At 35.2% G+C, this 17,935-nt stretch overlaps 1 protein-coding gene across 6 annotated transcripts in view; it reads left to right on the forward strand.

The window, feature by feature from the left end:
• CCSER1 (coiled-coil serine rich protein 1) overlaps positions 1–17,935 on the forward strand; it is a 685,984-nt gene that overhangs the window by 441,156 nt on the left and 226,893 nt on the right. For 5 of the 6 annotated variants that reach the window (XM_066996360.1, XM_066996359.1, XM_066996362.1 and 2 more), the window contains one exon: positions 1,773–1,850. In XM_066996360.1, coding sequence (XP_066852461.1) covers positions 1,773–1,850 — 78 coding nt within the window. Of the gene's footprint in view, positions 1–1,772; positions 1,851–7,981; positions 8,297–17,935 lie in introns of those variants that run through there. The other variant, XM_066996363.1, reaches the window with a different exon arrangement.

A 17,935-nucleotide genomic window follows, 5' to 3' on the forward strand; every position in this document is an offset into this window, starting at 1 on the left:
TGTGGAACTGTGTCAGGCCTTACAGAAGTCCAAGTAGATGACATCGGTCAGTCTTCCCTTGTCAAATGATGCAGTCAGTCCATCATAGAAGGCCACCAGATTGGTCAGGCACGATATGCCCTTGGTGAAGCCATGCTGGCTTTCCCAGATCACCTCCATGTCCTGCATGTGCCATTAACATTGCCTCCAAGAGGATTTGTTCTATGATCATTCCAGGCACAGAGGTGAGGCTCACTGATCTGTAGTTCCCCAGGTTTTCCTCTTTACCTTTTTAAAAAAATTGGAGTAATGTTTCCTTTTTTCCAGTCACCGGGGACTTCACTTGACTGCAATGATTTTTCAAATATGACGAAGAGTGGCTTGGTGACTACCTCAGCCAATTCCCTTAGGACCCTGGGATGCGTGTCATCAGGGCCCATAGACTTGCAGTTGTTGTGTCAGGAGGTCCTGAACTTACTCTTTGTTTGCAGTGGGAGGGACTCTGCTCCCCTGGCCACCGCCTAGAGGTTCGGGGACTAGGGAGGTGTGGGAAGCCTGACGACTAGTGAAGACCGAGGCAAAGAAGTTGTTAAGAACCTCTGCCTTCTCCACATCTGTTGTTACCAGTTCTCCATCTTCATTTGTCAGAGGTGATACACTCTCCTTAGTCTTTCTTTTGCAGCCAGTGTACCTTGAGAACCCCTTCTAGTTATTCTTTGCATCCCTTGACAAATAGAGTTCTGTCAGTGCCTTCGCTTTCTTGATCCCATCCCTGTACATCCAGACGGCATTTCTGTACACTTCCCAGGGCGCATGGCCGTTTCCACTGTCTGTGCATTTCTTCTTTTGCCTAAGTTTGACAAGCAGGTCCATGTTCAGCCATGCTGGTTTCCTACCTTCCCTGCTTGATTTATTACATACGGGAATAGAGAGCTCTTGTGCTCTAAGGAAAATATCCTTAAAAAGTTGCCAGCTCTGATCAGATCCCCTGTCCCTAAGGACCATGTCCCATGGGATCTCATCCACTAATTCTCTGAATAGCTGGAAGTTGGCTCTTCTGAAGGTCAGGGTCCTGACTTTGCTCTTAGCCAGGCCCATACCCCTCAAGATCACAAGTTCAACCAGGGCATGGTCCCTGCAACCCGGACTTCCTCCAGTCTTAACCTCTTTAACGAGCTCTTCTGCATTGGTGAGCACCAGGTCCAGTAATGCTTCTCCTCTGGTAGGTTTGTCTAACACCTGGACGAGGAAGTTATTCTCAGTGGACTCCAGGAGTCTCCTGGATTGCTTACTGCCTGCCATGTGGCTTTCCCAGCAAACATCCAGGTGGTTGAAATCTCCCAAGAGAATGAGAGCCTGTGAGCGAGAAGCTTCTTGTAGTTGGTGCAAGAAGGCCTCATCCACAGGCTCCCCCTGATCAGGTGGCCTGTAGCAGACCCCAACCACAAGACATCCTTTGTTGGTCCAGTCCTTAATTTTTACCCACAGGCTCTCAACCGACTCTTGGCTGTTTCTCAGGGGGAACTCTTCACAATCTATCAATTTCTTCTTCGTCCACATCCTTCCTGTGGATGCAGCTCTTCTGCAGAGTTGGACTTTCCTGTCTATTTAAGAGAAAGATAAGTTGATGTAGGAAATAATAGTAAGGAAATAAACCTCACAGTCAGAATAGTGTCACAGTAAAATTCATTTCTGAACAGCTGGCCGTGCATGAGTTTTGTACTTGTTTGATAGCTGCAAAGCTCAGTGAGCAAAAAGATGACTCACCTGCGATATGTTATTTTGTTTTACAGGAAAAGGCTCAGTGTTTGCAGAAGGCTTTTGTTTCCCAAGCAGATAAATCCACGCAGACAGAACTTGTAGGCCATGATGTAAGTAGCTGTATTGAGCAGTCCTTTTTTCTTTTTCATCTTTATGGGTTTTCAAGGTTCTATCAGCCTGTTTGCTTCTGATGCTGTTGTGTCTGTGCATTGATTTACTGGGATTTACTGGAACATCATTCATCCTTTGCTCTTAAATGATTTTTAAATGACTTCTGCAACATGAGAAGGTAATTGCAGCTACCTGCCAGTATACCAATACCCTGTTAATTTTATGCTTTACAAACGGCACAGAATTAGCTTAAATGAATGCAGAGGATATGTATTAATGGATTGTAATTTTTTTTTTCAGTATCAACAGTCATTTACACACTTATTAACAAGTTAATTAGGTTATTTTGTTTATAATCACCATATGCTATCCAAACAAAATTTGAATTTTGGAAGGTAATGGAATAGGTCTAATTATGACAAGTATTGTTAAAGTTATATTTCTTGAAGAGCATCACTCAAATTTTCTGCTGGAAAGTGAAATAATACTTTTTACCATCACGGAAGAACATAAGAACATAGTAGAAAACATTTTTGTCTGCTTTTTTTTTTTTTTTAAAAGATATCTTTTTTTTTTTTTGTGGGACATCAGTTGAATATATGTGAGAAATTTTCTTGTTTATATGAGCCTTCTTAAATAATCTGTGATTAAAAATGCCAGAAAGTTGTATATTTAGGACAGTTCTTTAGTTCTGTCATCTGAGCAGAATCTAACAGAGTACTTCTCACCAAAGACTGTTCTGCAAACTAAGGCGGTGTTTCTGCATTGATGTATATCAACATGCTGCTTCCAATTTATAAAAGAAACACTGGAATCAAAGCAGGTTTTGAAACCTTTCTTTCAGCATGTTTTTTATCAGTGGAACATTAAAGTTTTTGTCTTCCAAGTCTTCAGATAGTCTTGTGAAGATAAAAAAAGTAAAATTTTCACATTTTAATCAGAAAAGTTATTGAAGTCAAGTATGCTTTTCTTTTTTTCATTTCTTTTTTTTTTTTTAGTTGATTCAAACAAACGGTGTGATTTATTATTATTATTATTGTAAGTAAAATAGTTTGCACAAAAATATTTACTATATATACTATTTACTAATAATTACTATTTTTATGTATATTACTCTTAACACTTGTGGGCATTTTGTTTTCTTTCTTCTAAGTATTTTTTCATCTAGGGCACGTGTCAATATTTTACTCGATGTACCTACCTCCTCTGATTTCTTGTGCATGGGTTGCAAAATATGAGCCTGTGTATTCTGCTGCACTGGTGTATTCTGCTGTATTCATCTGTGAAATAGCAGCAATGTCATTTGGGCATACTGAAACTGTGAGGTATATCTACTGATGGTGAAAATCCCATAATATTCACAAATACCTTTAAAACTGTTAATGGTACAATTCTGTACCTCTTTCTGCTGGGGCTAATTATCCTTAATAGCTACTTTACTAACAAGAGCTCAGATGTTAAGTAAAAGTCTTCAACTACAAATGACAGTGACCAATTTCTAGGATTATTTTTTTTTTAACAGTTATGATTTATGCATTTGGTTGTTATCCTTACCGTGCCCTAAACCAAATATGTGGTGTATGCTGCAGTGATTCATGCTGTTAACTGAGTTTTTCTTCTTTTTCCAGTCTTTTTTTTCCTATGGAGGGGGGGATTTTTCTGTTGGTAGAGGGTTGCTGATTCTGTGGTAAAATTTGATGCCCCACCCTCCCCCAAACAGATACAGTTTTCTAGATGAGGTCTGAGTATTAAAGATAACAACAATAACAATACAAATCCTTTTGTTTAGCAGTATTTTCTTCAACAGTAGTGAAACATTTTTCAACCTTCCCTGGTAAATTGTCTCTACCATGTCATGGTTGAAATTGTGTGTTTTCTTGTATAGTACACAGTAATGGAAGAACAAAAGGATATGTGGAATATTTTTGTATCAAACAACACATCCACCTATACTTATCTTGTAGACAATACTTGTAGAAATTGTGTTACAGGGAATAGATTACAGAGAAAGTTGAACCACTCTACAGGAATGAGTCATGCTTACTATGACCATCATGAAGGGAATTCAAGCCATGCAAGAATGAAGAAGAATGTACAAATAAATAATTTTAACACTTTTCATAATATTAGTGTTATAAACTTTTGCTCATTCATTTATTAGATCATGCAGCTTTTCTCCAAAGGTTGTTTATTACAGGTAATTAGTTCAGCTGTGTTTACATTGTAGCCAAGTGGCAATTACATTGGTATTCTTTGCTTATATATGAGATTTTCAAAACCAAAACGTAACCCTGGCAAATGGTATCCGTACATCATTTTATCTAGGATTTGTGTACGTGTAACTACAAGAGTACTGTGCTAATGTGAAATTAGATTAAATAGTCAAATGCAAAAGAGAATGCAAGAGAGAATCTTCAGCACATTGGTCACACATTCTGAGCACAGCATACATTGAATACTAAAGATAAGTAGTTTAACAGGTAAGCAGAAAAATTAAGTTCATTCCCTCATCACTACAGATTTGCTACTGTAAAGCAAAACAAGCAATCAAAAAAGTCAAATATTTTAACCCTTAATACAACTTCAAAAACAAGTGATAAATAAATGTATTATCAATAATAGCATTATTTCACTGATGTTGTAAACAGAGAATATACTTCATACTGTAGTATTTCTGAAATCCTAAAGTTAGTGTTTAACATGTGCTTAACATGACCACTATGCTACTTGACTGCATTGAAAGTAAAATATCAAGCTAGCTGCCATGTGTATCGTTGAAAAACATTAGAAAATAATCCAGGTTTCATAGAAAGCTAATTGCTTTCTAGTGCAGAATGACAAGGAATTTCTACCTTATGATAGTCCTAAAATTAATCTTTCTTAAAGTATATGAACTAAGAATCATTTAAAACTTTTTGTGAGTCTTGCAGAAAGAGCCATGTGCACAACAGATTAATGTGGGAGACTGCAAAAAGATTAAGTTTCTTAAATAATCAATGCCAATTTAATCTTCTGCACCTTTCTCTGTCTGCATGGCCTTATTATATTGAGGGATCAACAAATAATTTCTTACATGCCAATCAGGTTACTATACAACTAACATTGTGACTGATTACAATATCATGTTAACTGATACAATTCTAGTAAAAGAGATAAATAAATAGTCCTAAGTATCATGCTGGCATCACATCAGCACACAAGCATGTGCCATTGCAAATGAGTTTTCCTTAAAATGTGTCCTGAAAGCAGAATCAAACAACCACAGTACAGTTCTCTATTTCAGTCAGAAAAAGAATTCCAGCTCATCATCAGTCTATCAGGTTTTTGCTGAAAATTATTTGTCCTTAATTTTGATATACCTGGAGTAGAAGTTTCTAGGGGTTGGCATGATTTCTAAAGTGCCTTTTCTATGTTTTCTTTGTGGCTGATATTACAGATTTCACAACCCTGAACTTCTGTTCTGTGCTTTGTCTCTCATACTGAGAGTGAAACTGATGTAAACAGGTTTTGGACTGGTTCTTAACTCATTCCCCATTTATTGAGTATCCATTCCAGCTTAGTGATCACCTGACGTTTTGTCTTGTGCTTCTAGAGTCTCAGACAACAAACTTGCAAGTTACTGCTACCAGTCTGCTTACTGTTTGATTTGCGTATGTTTACAACAGTGCTGGCTGATACACAAGCAAAAACTAACTCCAAAACCCTGTACTACCATGCAAAATCAAAACTAATAGGTGTCCATACTAATAAATTTTCAGGGTATTTGTCTTGTAGCTTGTTCTACATTACCTTGGACAGCATTTCCCTCTCAAAGGTTGGGCACCTATTTCTACAGAACCTCTTTGTTTCACTAGGAGGGAGTGGAAGATACAGACCTCGATGCTGTAACTGTTCCCCTCCACCTCCTACCAATCCTGCTTGTCTTCCCTGGCCGCCAGGCTTTATGGATACCGTGAGGAACTACAATGCACTATGTCTTCTCCTTTAGGAAGGGAAGAGAATACTAACATACTTAAATTTTCTAGTTTAATCTGAATATATCTAAATATGTATATACAGTCCACAGTATCATATAGTTTGTTACAGTGTGAAATGGATTGCATTATCCCACCTAAACCAGAAAATCATCATGTTTCCACTTTTGCTTTTTTTTTTCTTTTTTCTTTTAGCCTGGGAAACTGACATCCACCTGCTATTGTATGTTACTACTACATTTTCTCCACTTATTTCTTATTTTATCTCTTGGGGGTTGTTTTCTAAATTATATGGTGAGATAATGCAAAATCCTGCCTAATATACCTCTAACACAATTCTTCAAAAAGTAAGTTCACTTAGAAATCAAATCAATGGTTAAGCATTTCAGTCTTTGCTTTGCTTGTACTCCTGCGTACCTATCCAAAAATGGATATCCAAGTTGTTCTTGGAGTGCATATTCATTTCCCACAACTTCCTCCATCAATCATTTTCTCTTCTTCTCGTGTCCAGTTTCCCCATTTTCAGTACGCCATTTCAAAACTTCTAGGCAAAACGTGTTCTAGGCTGTCCTACTCCTGCAAATTGTTTCAAACTTTCCATCCAGTGATTGCAAAATATTTTGCTGAAACTTTTTTTTTTGTTGTTGTTCTTAATGATTGCTTCCCACCAAACCTTACCAAACATACTGCCTAACCATCAAAGACCAGGTTATTTGCTGTGTGAGTTCTGATAAAGGCAGTCACATTTATTAGTTTAAAAGTAAACTGGGTTTGGGGGTAGAAACTGTGACTTGCAGCGTGGAAATCAGATAGGCTTCCACTAACTAGTTTACTTTGCATTCTGTAGTGGTGCTCAGTAAGTGCAAATGCTCTTCATTTGTGATTTGTAGAATTCAACTTAGCTTCAGTACAAATAAGATCAGTTGTAATATCTATAGTAAAATGTGGCTTGATATAGTAGTGGAGTCTCCTCGTAGACCAAAATTAGAATAATAATGTAGTGTCTGCATCTTTTAAAGCATAGTCTTTCTGTAATACATCTGTAGTAAGTGTAATAAGATATTCTTGACTTTTTACTTTTCCATCTTCCTACTTACTCTGTATTTCTCCGTCACAAGCTTCTTCTGTTACACTAATGAGATAAGTAGTAGGACACTAAAAAATGAGACCTTTCAATAGTTTTTACTTGGTTAAAATTTAAAAAAGCCATCTTTGTCTCACTAAGTCGTGCTTTACTAATTCTGTTCATGCACTACACTGAATACTATTAGTGTCCTGTTTATAAGGCCAGAGAATGGTTTGGGAATACCTTACTAGCACTGAAAGCTTTTGAATTTTGTTCCTTTATAAATAATGACTAGTCAAAAGGAAAGGTAAAATGAGAAAGGAAAAGTTGATTTAAAAATTTAATAGTTTATCAAAAGTAAATGAATTCAGTATTTAGTAAAATGGATCAATTTAATGGAAATTCTCTAACATAGCTATGTTTTGAAATAGGTTTTGAGCATGTTTTCTTAAAAATATATCAAAATAAACAAACGTAGACTCAGCTGGAAGAAAAGATCAATGAGCAAATTTCAGAAATTAACAATGGATAACCACAGTACTATAAAGCAATGCATTTCTAAGAATATATGTTTTGTTTTGTTTTATTTTACTTATTTTATTTTATTTTATTTATTTATTTTATTTTATTTTATTTATTTTACTTTATTTACATATTACTGAGTTTAAAATGAGTGGTTTTTAACACAGAATGATCTACTCAGACAGTTCTATCATAATGTGGAAATATTTTCATGTTGTGTGCATGCCGCATATAGATTCCCTCTATTAGCATAAACTGTCTCATTCTGGTGACCTTTTTCCTGTACAAACATGGCATCTGTTGTAAATATTTTCTAACTAGAACTGTCATACACAAGGTGAAGAGTTGTATTTCCATTTTTGTATGCAATGTCATTTAACTCATTGTTATGTTGATCATTGGTGTGAAAGAAGCTTTATTATTACATGCTGCCTGCATACTGGCTTACAACAGAAATGAAAAAATTTCATATAACTTTGTGTTGCCATCAAACCATGCATCTTTAAGATTTCATTTCATTTCATTTTTCTTTTCTTTTTTCTTTTTCTTCTTTTTATTTTTTTTAAAGGCCCTGTGGAATTCTTCATGTTCTGAAGGCTTAGTTTACAAACCTATCAGCATCTCACTGGTTCCATCATTATTAAATTAAAAAAACAACATCTGGACACTCCACACTTACGGATTTAATTAAATACTGCTGTATATGAAATGAGCTGCAAGTTACCATTCTTGGCAAAATTGGATTACTTTGTATTTACATTATCAACAGCCAAACATCACTTTTGTCAGCAATATATTCATTATTAAATGTATCAATGAGTAAATTATTAGTAAGATATCATGAAGTTATTATCAGAAATAAAATTCATTTATTCTTATTGTACATACTTTAATCATCCATTGGTGATTCACAATAAGTAAGAAAATACTTCAGTGATGCTTCTCTCTGAGATTTGAAAATACATCATCAAGATGTGGAAACCTAAGGAAACTATTAGTATTGCAACCTTACATTTTTGGCTTCCAGTAATAATAACTTTGCACTGTTTGTAAATACAGGGTCAGTGCCTTTCAGTATGTGCTCTGTTTGATGAATTCATATTTGTAATTTACATGTGAGATTCAAGAGACATTTCTGCAGGGTATTTCTTAACCTTTTATAAGGTTAGAATTCACTCAGCTTTATCCTAGGAAATGAAAGAGCTGATCCTAGTGTACACTGTGATTTTTGAATCCATTTGAATCACAGCTTTACTCTACTTTTTATGTTATTTTTTGAGTACTTTGGCTTCTAAGAGATGTTGCTAAGACACCACCAATGCACGTGAGCAAAAAAAATATTGCGTTTCCTGGACATGAAGGTGCTACTTAGAGTAGTTCAAAAAAAAAAAAAAAAAAAAAAAAGAGAGAGAGAAAGTCATCGCTGGATTATGGCCTTATTAATCAAGAAATCAGAAGCAAAATGGAGGGTTCATCACAAATCCTGTCACCACTTCTTTCAGTGTTCCCTTACCCCGACTGACTTAATTCAGCTGAGGATGTACTTCATTCACCCACCTTTTCCAGGTAAGATAAGAAGGCAACTGTGCCAGCAGTATGGTTAAACCTTTCCTGCTAATATGTTCTTCTACAAACAAGAGATAATATTTCAGTCTTCTTACTGTGGCATTTTGATCAGGCCACGTAGTGTATAGTAGGAACATTTATTCAACCTGAGCAACTGTTCAGCATCCTTGGCTTTAATTTCTGCGGCCATATTACTCTCATTTAAAAATAACATTTCACCGGTTATTCTGAAATGGATCTGAACTTAAAATAAAAGCAAATAACTAAAAAAGTCCTGTAACTCTTTAAAGTGAATGGACCTTCTTCACAGGTGATGTTTCGTTATCTTGGCTTATTATGGTACCACTCAACATGGTGCTACTATTTACCAATCTTATTTCATCTTTTCTTCTTTTGTTTACAACAGCAGTCTTCAGCATCCTCTCATTCTTTCAGTCAGTCTTCCTGAGAATTTTTTGTGCATATAATTGCATAGTTTTTTCTGTTTGTGAGAAGTATCTTGAAAAAAACATATAAGTAGCAAATACTTTACAGAAACAACTGAAATAAGCATGTGCATATTACCCTTTTTGAACTTCACCTTCCTTATTGAACTTTATCTGTTGCCATTCTTCCTTCTCTTCCTTGGTACTTGAGAATCCTTTTAATAATCTTTCAGCATAGAATTGCCTACCTTTTGCTGTTTGTCATGCTTTCTTTTTTTTTTTTCATCACCATCTTTATTATGCTAATATTTTCAGTCCATGTAGGATAACGTTATCTGGAAGAGGATAGGGAAAGCATTTTTCATTGTGGTGCTTTGGCACAGAGATTAGTATGCTGCTTAAAGAAATAGATACAGGGAATGAAGAGAGTTGTGAAAAAAACTGCATAAGGCAGTGAAAGAAGAAAAGTAGAAGAAAAAAAAATAATTTCATGATTCAGATGAGAAGGAAAAACTAGTTTTGCTTCCTAAATGATCAGTCTTTGTACCTGTTTCTCCTGAGTCTTTATAAAAGTGTATGTAAAATACTAGCTATTTCTAAAACTTTCTTGTGGTAGAGGTGTTGCTAGCAGCTGTCACTTCATTGCAAAACTGAGCACAGACTTTGGGGGTAATGAGCATAAGAGTTGGGATTTTAACTTTTCCAATTTCCAATACCCTTTTCCTAGTTTGTTTTAGTTTTATGATATTTTTTTCCTAACCTTAACCATATGAACAAATAAAAAATTACTCGGGGTTGGCTTTTTGCTCACGTGGCATTCCAATGGTCTGGAAAAAAGTCATGATAGATAAGTAGATATTTAGACTTCAGGGAGACACAATCAAAGTATCTGTTAAGGTCATAAACATACAAAAGTCACTTGTTTTATAAATTACTGTGAATGGAGAACTTATTAGAATATCTCTATACAGTGGATTTTCTCTTTACTTGGCAGCAGTTAGCAGTACAGAAGTAGTATTCAGATTTTATGCTTATGATGAGGACCAAAAAATAGTTGACAAGACAGTTATTCTGGTATGAAAACATAAAACAATCTAATAAGTCTTAATTGCTCTACCAATTAGTCCTTTTGAATGTATAGTAGTGAGGAAAACAACTATTTTAGCAAGTGCTGTAATAATACTGAATATGGAGAATATGCAGTTAATCCACTGATGATTTTTGCCACCTTGCAGAGTAGTTTGATAAGAGTTCACACCAGGCTGTTACATTCAAAATCTTTTCATGAGCAAAACCCACACTTTATATTCATGGACAAGAACTTTGTTAGTCTAATTAAATTCTTAACAATTTAATCAAATATTTTTTTTTTATTTTTATTATTACAGTTACAATGATACTAGCATGCCCATTTCAAATTATAAACAGACAAAATTAAATATACACAAAAATCCTAGTACCTACAACTTTCTTGTAAAGCTCACTATTGCACAACTTCTCTTGATATAAAGGTCAATAGCTCTGGGTCAGTCATGGGAGTGGTACCATTACAGCAAATCTGGTATCACAGCTCCTTGTCAGGTGTCTGATGTTAACATTGATTTCTTTCCTTCTCCTCTTTTTGGGGGTCCTCTTGGGATCTCTCTTATATGTTTGCTAACATGTTCTACACCATGCTCTTTCTCATTGATCTGCAAGTCCACATGATGTCTCTGTTATCTTTGCAACCGGTTTTACTGTGCTCCAAAGGTTTCCTTCCTTTGATGGTGAGTAACTACTGCTGCTGAGTTGTTCATAGCCCTGGGGCATCTGGTATCATCCAGTGTCTGTGCTTTTAATACATTAGCTGTCACCCATGCCTATACATGTTTTGGTTTCTTTTTCGTTTAAAAATCATTCTTCACAGAAAAAGTGTTTTTATTGGTATCTGCAAGGTATAAATGTACATTTGTGTGGCATAGCATCTACTATTAGTTACAAAGATAAACAATTGATTATGAAAATAATAATAATAATAATAACCTGCTCATCAGATAATTGCTCTTAGGAGCTAAAGCAAATCTTTAGGAGGACCAGACAAAAAAAAATAAAAATAAATAAAAAGACTGTGGCTTGTTACAAGCAATGGCAACTGGGTGTTTATAGATATACAATGTTAAAACCATGTTGGCAAAATAATTTATTCTCATATTGAGCACTGACATTAACAAGTCACACCTTCTTTTTCCGATTAATGTTTTGCAAGAGGTATCAAATAACCTGAATTTAGTTTCTGCACTTTTCTCAAGGGATTTCCAAAGGTCTGTGTGTAGTGCTGTTTGCGAGGGTGATAAAAGTGGAAATTGAGTCACTGGATGTAAAAACTAACCAAAACAAACAAAACACAGGTGCGAAAATGATACAGCTTGAGCAAATATTCTGTGGTAGATGTTGAGAATCTGAGAAGGACCAAGAGTAATTTTAAGAGTGACAAGCAGTTAGAGACAGACAAGTCTCCAAAAACCTGGGGTGAGATACAGATGTGGAAAGCATATGTACTGCTTAAACTGAAGGGAGATTGTTTCAATTGTCAGTGTGTGTGGCTGTTTGTTTTTTGTGGTGTTTTTTGGTTGGTTGGTTGGTTGGTTTGTCATTTAAACAAAACCACCTAATCTTCTGAAGCAGTTAAACGTGGAAACCTGAAGAACAGTGTAAATGCTGGCACATAAATTATTCTACTGTAACTCAATACACATTTGTGCCAATAAAAAAAGTGTACAACAGGTCTATTAAGAAACGTAATCACTGGGGCTGTTTGAGAACATAGGTAGTTAGGTGGTATGTGCATAGTGGCAGGGTTGGAATGTCTGCTTTCTTAAGTAGTTAGGATGCCTGTGGTTTATCTTCTGGAGCTGAATTTATCCAGTGCTAACTTTTTAGGTATGTGTATATGAATTGGTCATTTGTATTATAGTTTAAATTCTTCAGTGTGATTTAGATCTTTATATAAACTTCAAAGCTGAAAGAGTTTAGAAGGATAACCTTAGCATACAACCTATGTTACGCACCAATAACAGAAACAGAAAATGTCATGTATATCACTGCTCTATTACGAGTACTTTCTCAACAGAAATGCAGTGAGAACTGCAACCAGGCTGTGTACTATGCCTTTATTTCAATACAGTGGTTTTCTAGTTCATTTCATTCATTTATTCATTTTTAGTAATGGAAATTTCTACTTTTTAAGAGTAGGATATTAGCATTAATAATAAAGCAGCAAGAAGGAGCATGATGATGGGAAAGGATGAGAAATGAGATTCGGGGAACAATAACATATTTCTTTTGTAGTGTACAAAAAGGTATTAAATTGAAAACAGAATATGGGTAACACTAATAAGAGAAAAAAGTTTTTTTTTTTTTTTTTTTTTATTAGCAAATGCACTGCCTGAAAAACTTGCAAAGGTGTATTTTGTGTCTGCACAAGTGATGCTGAAGTTGCAAGTGCATAAATCATGTTACAACCTTGTGTTTAGTGCCAGCTTCGTTACTTTCAGGGAGATTTTTATTCATCTAAAAACGTTCAGAAGAAACTTGGTAGTGCTGCTAATGTTGACTATCACGATGAAATTAAGTTATAGCTTTGTGTTTGATACTAAAATAAGAGGATTAGATCTATATTGTGTAATAATGCATACATACTAACCTATATTTGGGGAGAAATGCCAACACCTTCACTGACAAAATATTATGGTTTTAAGCGAAAAAGAGCAAAACACAACTAGATAAGAGGAGTGGATGATGAACACACAGAGGCAGTAGGATCTTCACATCTAAAATATATGAAACAATTTTAAGTTCAGACATCAGAGATATGAGTTTACCAATGTGCAATTATTTAAAAGTGTACATCTGAATACATTTGTGTATCTGTGTACATCTGTACTTCTTCCAGTCGTTTAAATGATTGAGAAGAAACGATTAATGTCAGGCCAAATTGAAAGACAAAATGAAGAAAGACAAGTTTCCCCCATTAGAATGCAAGTTTGCAAAAGGACCAGTTCGATAGGAAAGCGGAGCCTCTCTGGCTCCAGTGGAGTTGACTTTTAAGATTCCGTGTATTTTGCAAGCATCCAAATACCCTGAAAAAAACTTACATAATTGCAGAAAGTGAACAAAAATCCTGAGACTAACATGAACTGTTCAGAGTTTGTCCCGTATTTGCTCATACTCCTGCTTTCACAGGGTTTTTTGAAGGCTTGTGAGACTATCCCCAGAAGCCAGGAGGTGCTTACTAGAGAAACAGTAGCTAACATGTTAGTTGTGTACCTAAGATTCTTTAGATAGTTTTGTATAACAAAATAATTCCAGGAATTTCTAATCATTGTAGTAAATAGAAGTGAGCACATTGTTTTTATGCAAGAAGCTTTCTGAATTGCAAAACTGAATATAAGATCTGAAGCCACAGGTAATACTGTTAATGGGACTCTGCAACTGTTGAGAGCATATCAGTGAACTCAAGGCAGGGCTATGAAGTCAGAGTCATTAGAGCTTTCCTGTTCTTTAGTTGGGCTCTAAAATGGAGGGGCTGACTGTGCATCTTCAGAGAATGTAGTGGTGTCTGAGCAAACTGCTAGGTCGCTGTTGTCATGTACAAAGGCTGTCTTTGCAATTGCCAAAGAACAAGTCACAAGAAACATTTAATGCTGCTAGTGTGGAAAAGCTTTGACGAAGTGGTGTACCACATTTTTTATTTATTTATTTGTTTTACGTTTACGTGGTGAATACATGGTGGTGGTGCATACCGAATAGTTCCTAGGGAGTAGGACATGATATTTTTTCTTTTCCTATAGTTGAGAATGATGCTAGCTGCTATGATGAGAACCTGCAAAAAGAAAATAAAGCCATTGTGAATTCTTTGGATATTAAGGTCATTTTAGATATCTTTTTACATGTCTAGAAATTTGTATTGTTTTATTTTGTTTTGTATCAATTAAGAAATTTGCAAACTTCAGTTTTCTTGAACTATTCATAATAGATTCTGATTGGCAAATATCAAGAGAGCTTTACTGTATGCTGTCAACATGGATCTTGGACTGCCTACAAAACAGCAATTTTCAGTTGACAATGCAGATGTAAGATTTAATTAAAATACTTATAAATTGTTTTTGGCATCTACAGAAAACTTTTTAGTCTGCCACAAAGCTTACTTTTCAGTAGTGTTTTGCATTATGTTATATTTCATAATGTAATGAATTTCAGTAGGTCTTGCCACTTTTCTAGCAAAACACAGATTTTTTATTTTTTTTTATGTTTTTCATATCATACATTGGTGAAAGATCATAGCATGCAAATGTGCAGAGAGGTCATTGACGTGATGTATTCCACTGTCATATTAATTTGCACACTTTAGTGCAAATAATCCTTGTTATTGCAGGCAAATATGCATACAATTCTTAAAATTGACTTCTAAAACTCTAGGTGAATTACTGTTAGAATAAAGTTTTAACATTTTGATGATGTTGGACAGCTTTCCTTCTACTAAAGACACTCATTTCAGCATTGTTTCTGTCCTGTATTGTTCCAACTGTTGCTTACCATCACTCTTTGGTTGTAAGTAATGATTTTAATGCTCTGCTTTACCCTTGATAAATTTAATTAATCTATTATTATTACCAGTATTTCTGCATGAGCATAAAAAACATTTTCAGAGACTTGAGGCCATGAGCTTGTGAAATACACAGCTTGTTCTTGAATTAATTTGTGTAGACCACTGGCAAGATGAAATAAAAACATTATTGAATAAACCTGAAAAAGCATACTAACTGAATATTTTGCGTGGCAGGATTTCTCCCCCTTTTCACATAAGGCTATTTTTTTTTAAAGGTCAGTATCTTAAGGTTAGAGAAATCACTATCTATTCTTTTGTCTATAGAATTCTTGCCCAGGGGCGGCATGTTGCTTCTTTAGATTTTCTTATCCAGCAGACTCAGAGCAAACTTCCACAGAAATATTTACAGCGTACAGCTCAATATCTATAGCCAGAGGAAGCTCTCTTTTGATTGAAAAACAAGGAAGTGTGAACACCCTGATACAACCTCCATGTTCAATTTCGAATGCCAGAATGTTGTATTGAACTATCATGAAGGCATTAGGGTGAGCCCATTAGAACACAATATCTCTTCTGCACATTTTCTTAGTATTTAGGTTCTCTTTCACACATAATGATTTAATTTATTTGTTTGTTTGCTTGTTGCTAGAGCACATTGCCATAACTTATTAAATAAAAACACAAACAGAAATGTGACATTATTCTGTAACCCGTACTTACATGGAATTGTTCTACAATGTGTGTGTGCAAGAATGATGTTTCAGTTAGCTAGTGGGGAAACATCCCCTAGCATATGACAATTATTCACCCTTCTACCTCTCCCAAGGCACAAGTCTAGATCAGCACTGGGGATGTTCAGCCTGAAGAAGAGAAGGCTCCAGGGTGACTTCACTGCAGTCTTTCCGTACTTAAAGGGCGCTTATAAAAATGGAGGAGAACAACTTTTTGCTCAGGCAGATAATGACAGACAATGACAGTTATAAACTAAAAGAGGGGAGATTTAGATTAGATGCTAGGAGGAAATACTTCACTCAGAAGGTGGTAAGGCACTGGAACAGGTTGCCCAGAGAAGTTGTGGATGCCACATGCTTGGAAATGCCGAAGACCAGGCTGGATGAGGCCCTGGGCAACCTGATCTAGTGGGTGGCATCCCTGCCCATTGGAGGGGAGTTGGAACTAGATGATCTTTAAAGTCCCTTCCAACCCAAGCTGTTCAATGATTCTTTGATTCTTTATATAGAAAGATTATAATTTCATCACTAGCTGTAAATGGCAACAGAACTCAAATCACAGCATAGAGTATCAAAGGACCACAAATGCTAGTATAATGCTAACGTGGTATCCCAGGTGCTTATTTACATATGTATTAATAATACATTTTCAAAAGGGTTGTTACTTGTTGCAACAAACATTAACTTCAGTAGCTTAATATCTTACTGCAGTGTTCTTGTTTGAAAATAATTAGCTTTCTCCAATCAAATCAAAGGTTGCACTAAATGAATACTTAAGATCTGGGGCCTCTGTTCAACAACTCAAACAAACAAAAAGTCTTTAACAGCATCTTCAAAAGTAATAAAACTGGTTTCTAAAAACAATCAGCACTGACGTTTGTTGGTGAACAGTGTTAAATAAGTGCATGAATCCTAATCTTCACTGAAGATTTTGCAGAAACCTGGAACTTACTCAGAGACTCCTTGTATGTTAATTTTTGTACCACATCAGTCCAAATACAGAGAAGTATTTAAGTTCCAGATGCAGTCAACATCCTCCAAAACCTAAATATATTTTTTTAGATTTGGATCAAGGTCATTGTTGGAATTTTAAATATCTTCTTAATGTAAATGCCCCAGTCACAACTTCTGATGCAAATATGAGACCTAAGGATTTGTAGAAGAAATAATAATAATTACAGTGTTGTGGGTTGTTTGTTTGTTTGTTTTTTGTTTGTTTTTAATAGTGCTCTTTTTCAATTGTGATTTTTTTTTCATCATTGTATTTTCAGTTAGCATAATGGAGGTTTCCAGTGTGAACATTTTATACTTAAATATGGTGAAAATTGTATCGTGCTAGTTAGTATTTATTGCTGTGTCACTTTGTATGAATGCGTGAAATTGTTATGTCCTCGTAAGTATTTTCTGCTGTATTTGCCTGTAAGAGGTTTTCACCATTGCTTAAATAGAAATCTGCTTTGCCTTTGAAAGGTGCAAATAGGTTGCTGTGAAGTGTGTCAGAGTCGAGGATCTATCCATTATTGTTTTTTTCGTAATGGAATTCAGAATGGAATTCTGAAATTGAATATTTTGTTCATTTATTTGTATGGCCTACACAGGATAGCATGATTTTTTTTATTATTATTTATTATTTATTTTTTGCACAGTTCACAAGAACATATACATCAAGATTGAAAAAAAAAAAACTATTTACAAATTCTGAGAACTAGGGGGACAGCAATTGTTTCCTCTTTCATTGGTTTAACTATCCAAATTCAAAAATTACCGGAGTTATGCCTTGTTACCCTTCCTGGAGTTTAAAGGCCACATTCTATATCAGTCTGTATCCAAAGAATTTAGGAAGAGATAGATAGGTATTATTTATTTTTATTATTATTAGTATTTCTTGTATGGTGACTGGAGAGAGCAGGGGACTCTGAGTATTCAGCGTTTAAAAAATCTTATTTCCTTTGTAAAATGAAACTGATTTTTTTCTGTCTTCAAGGTGCTTGATGAAGACAAAAAAATTTTAAGTCTACATATAGTACAATATGGTACAACAGTACAATACAACTTTATCAGAAAGTAGTTTTCTCCTGATATTTGGCTTTGTATGACATTTGCAGTATAATTAGTTAGATTCTGATCACATCCTTTTTTTTACAGAACTGTGCATTATGTAAAAGACCACACTGTGGGTATTTACCATTTTTGAGGCAGAAGAGTTGTAAATA

Source organism: Anser cygnoides, chromosome 4, assembly GCF_040182565.1.
Source record: "Anser cygnoides isolate HZ-2024a breed goose chromosome 4, Taihu_goose_T2T_genome, whole genome shotgun sequence".
Classification (NCBI taxonomy): domain Eukaryota; kingdom Metazoa; phylum Chordata; class Aves; order Anseriformes; family Anatidae; genus Anser; species Anser cygnoides.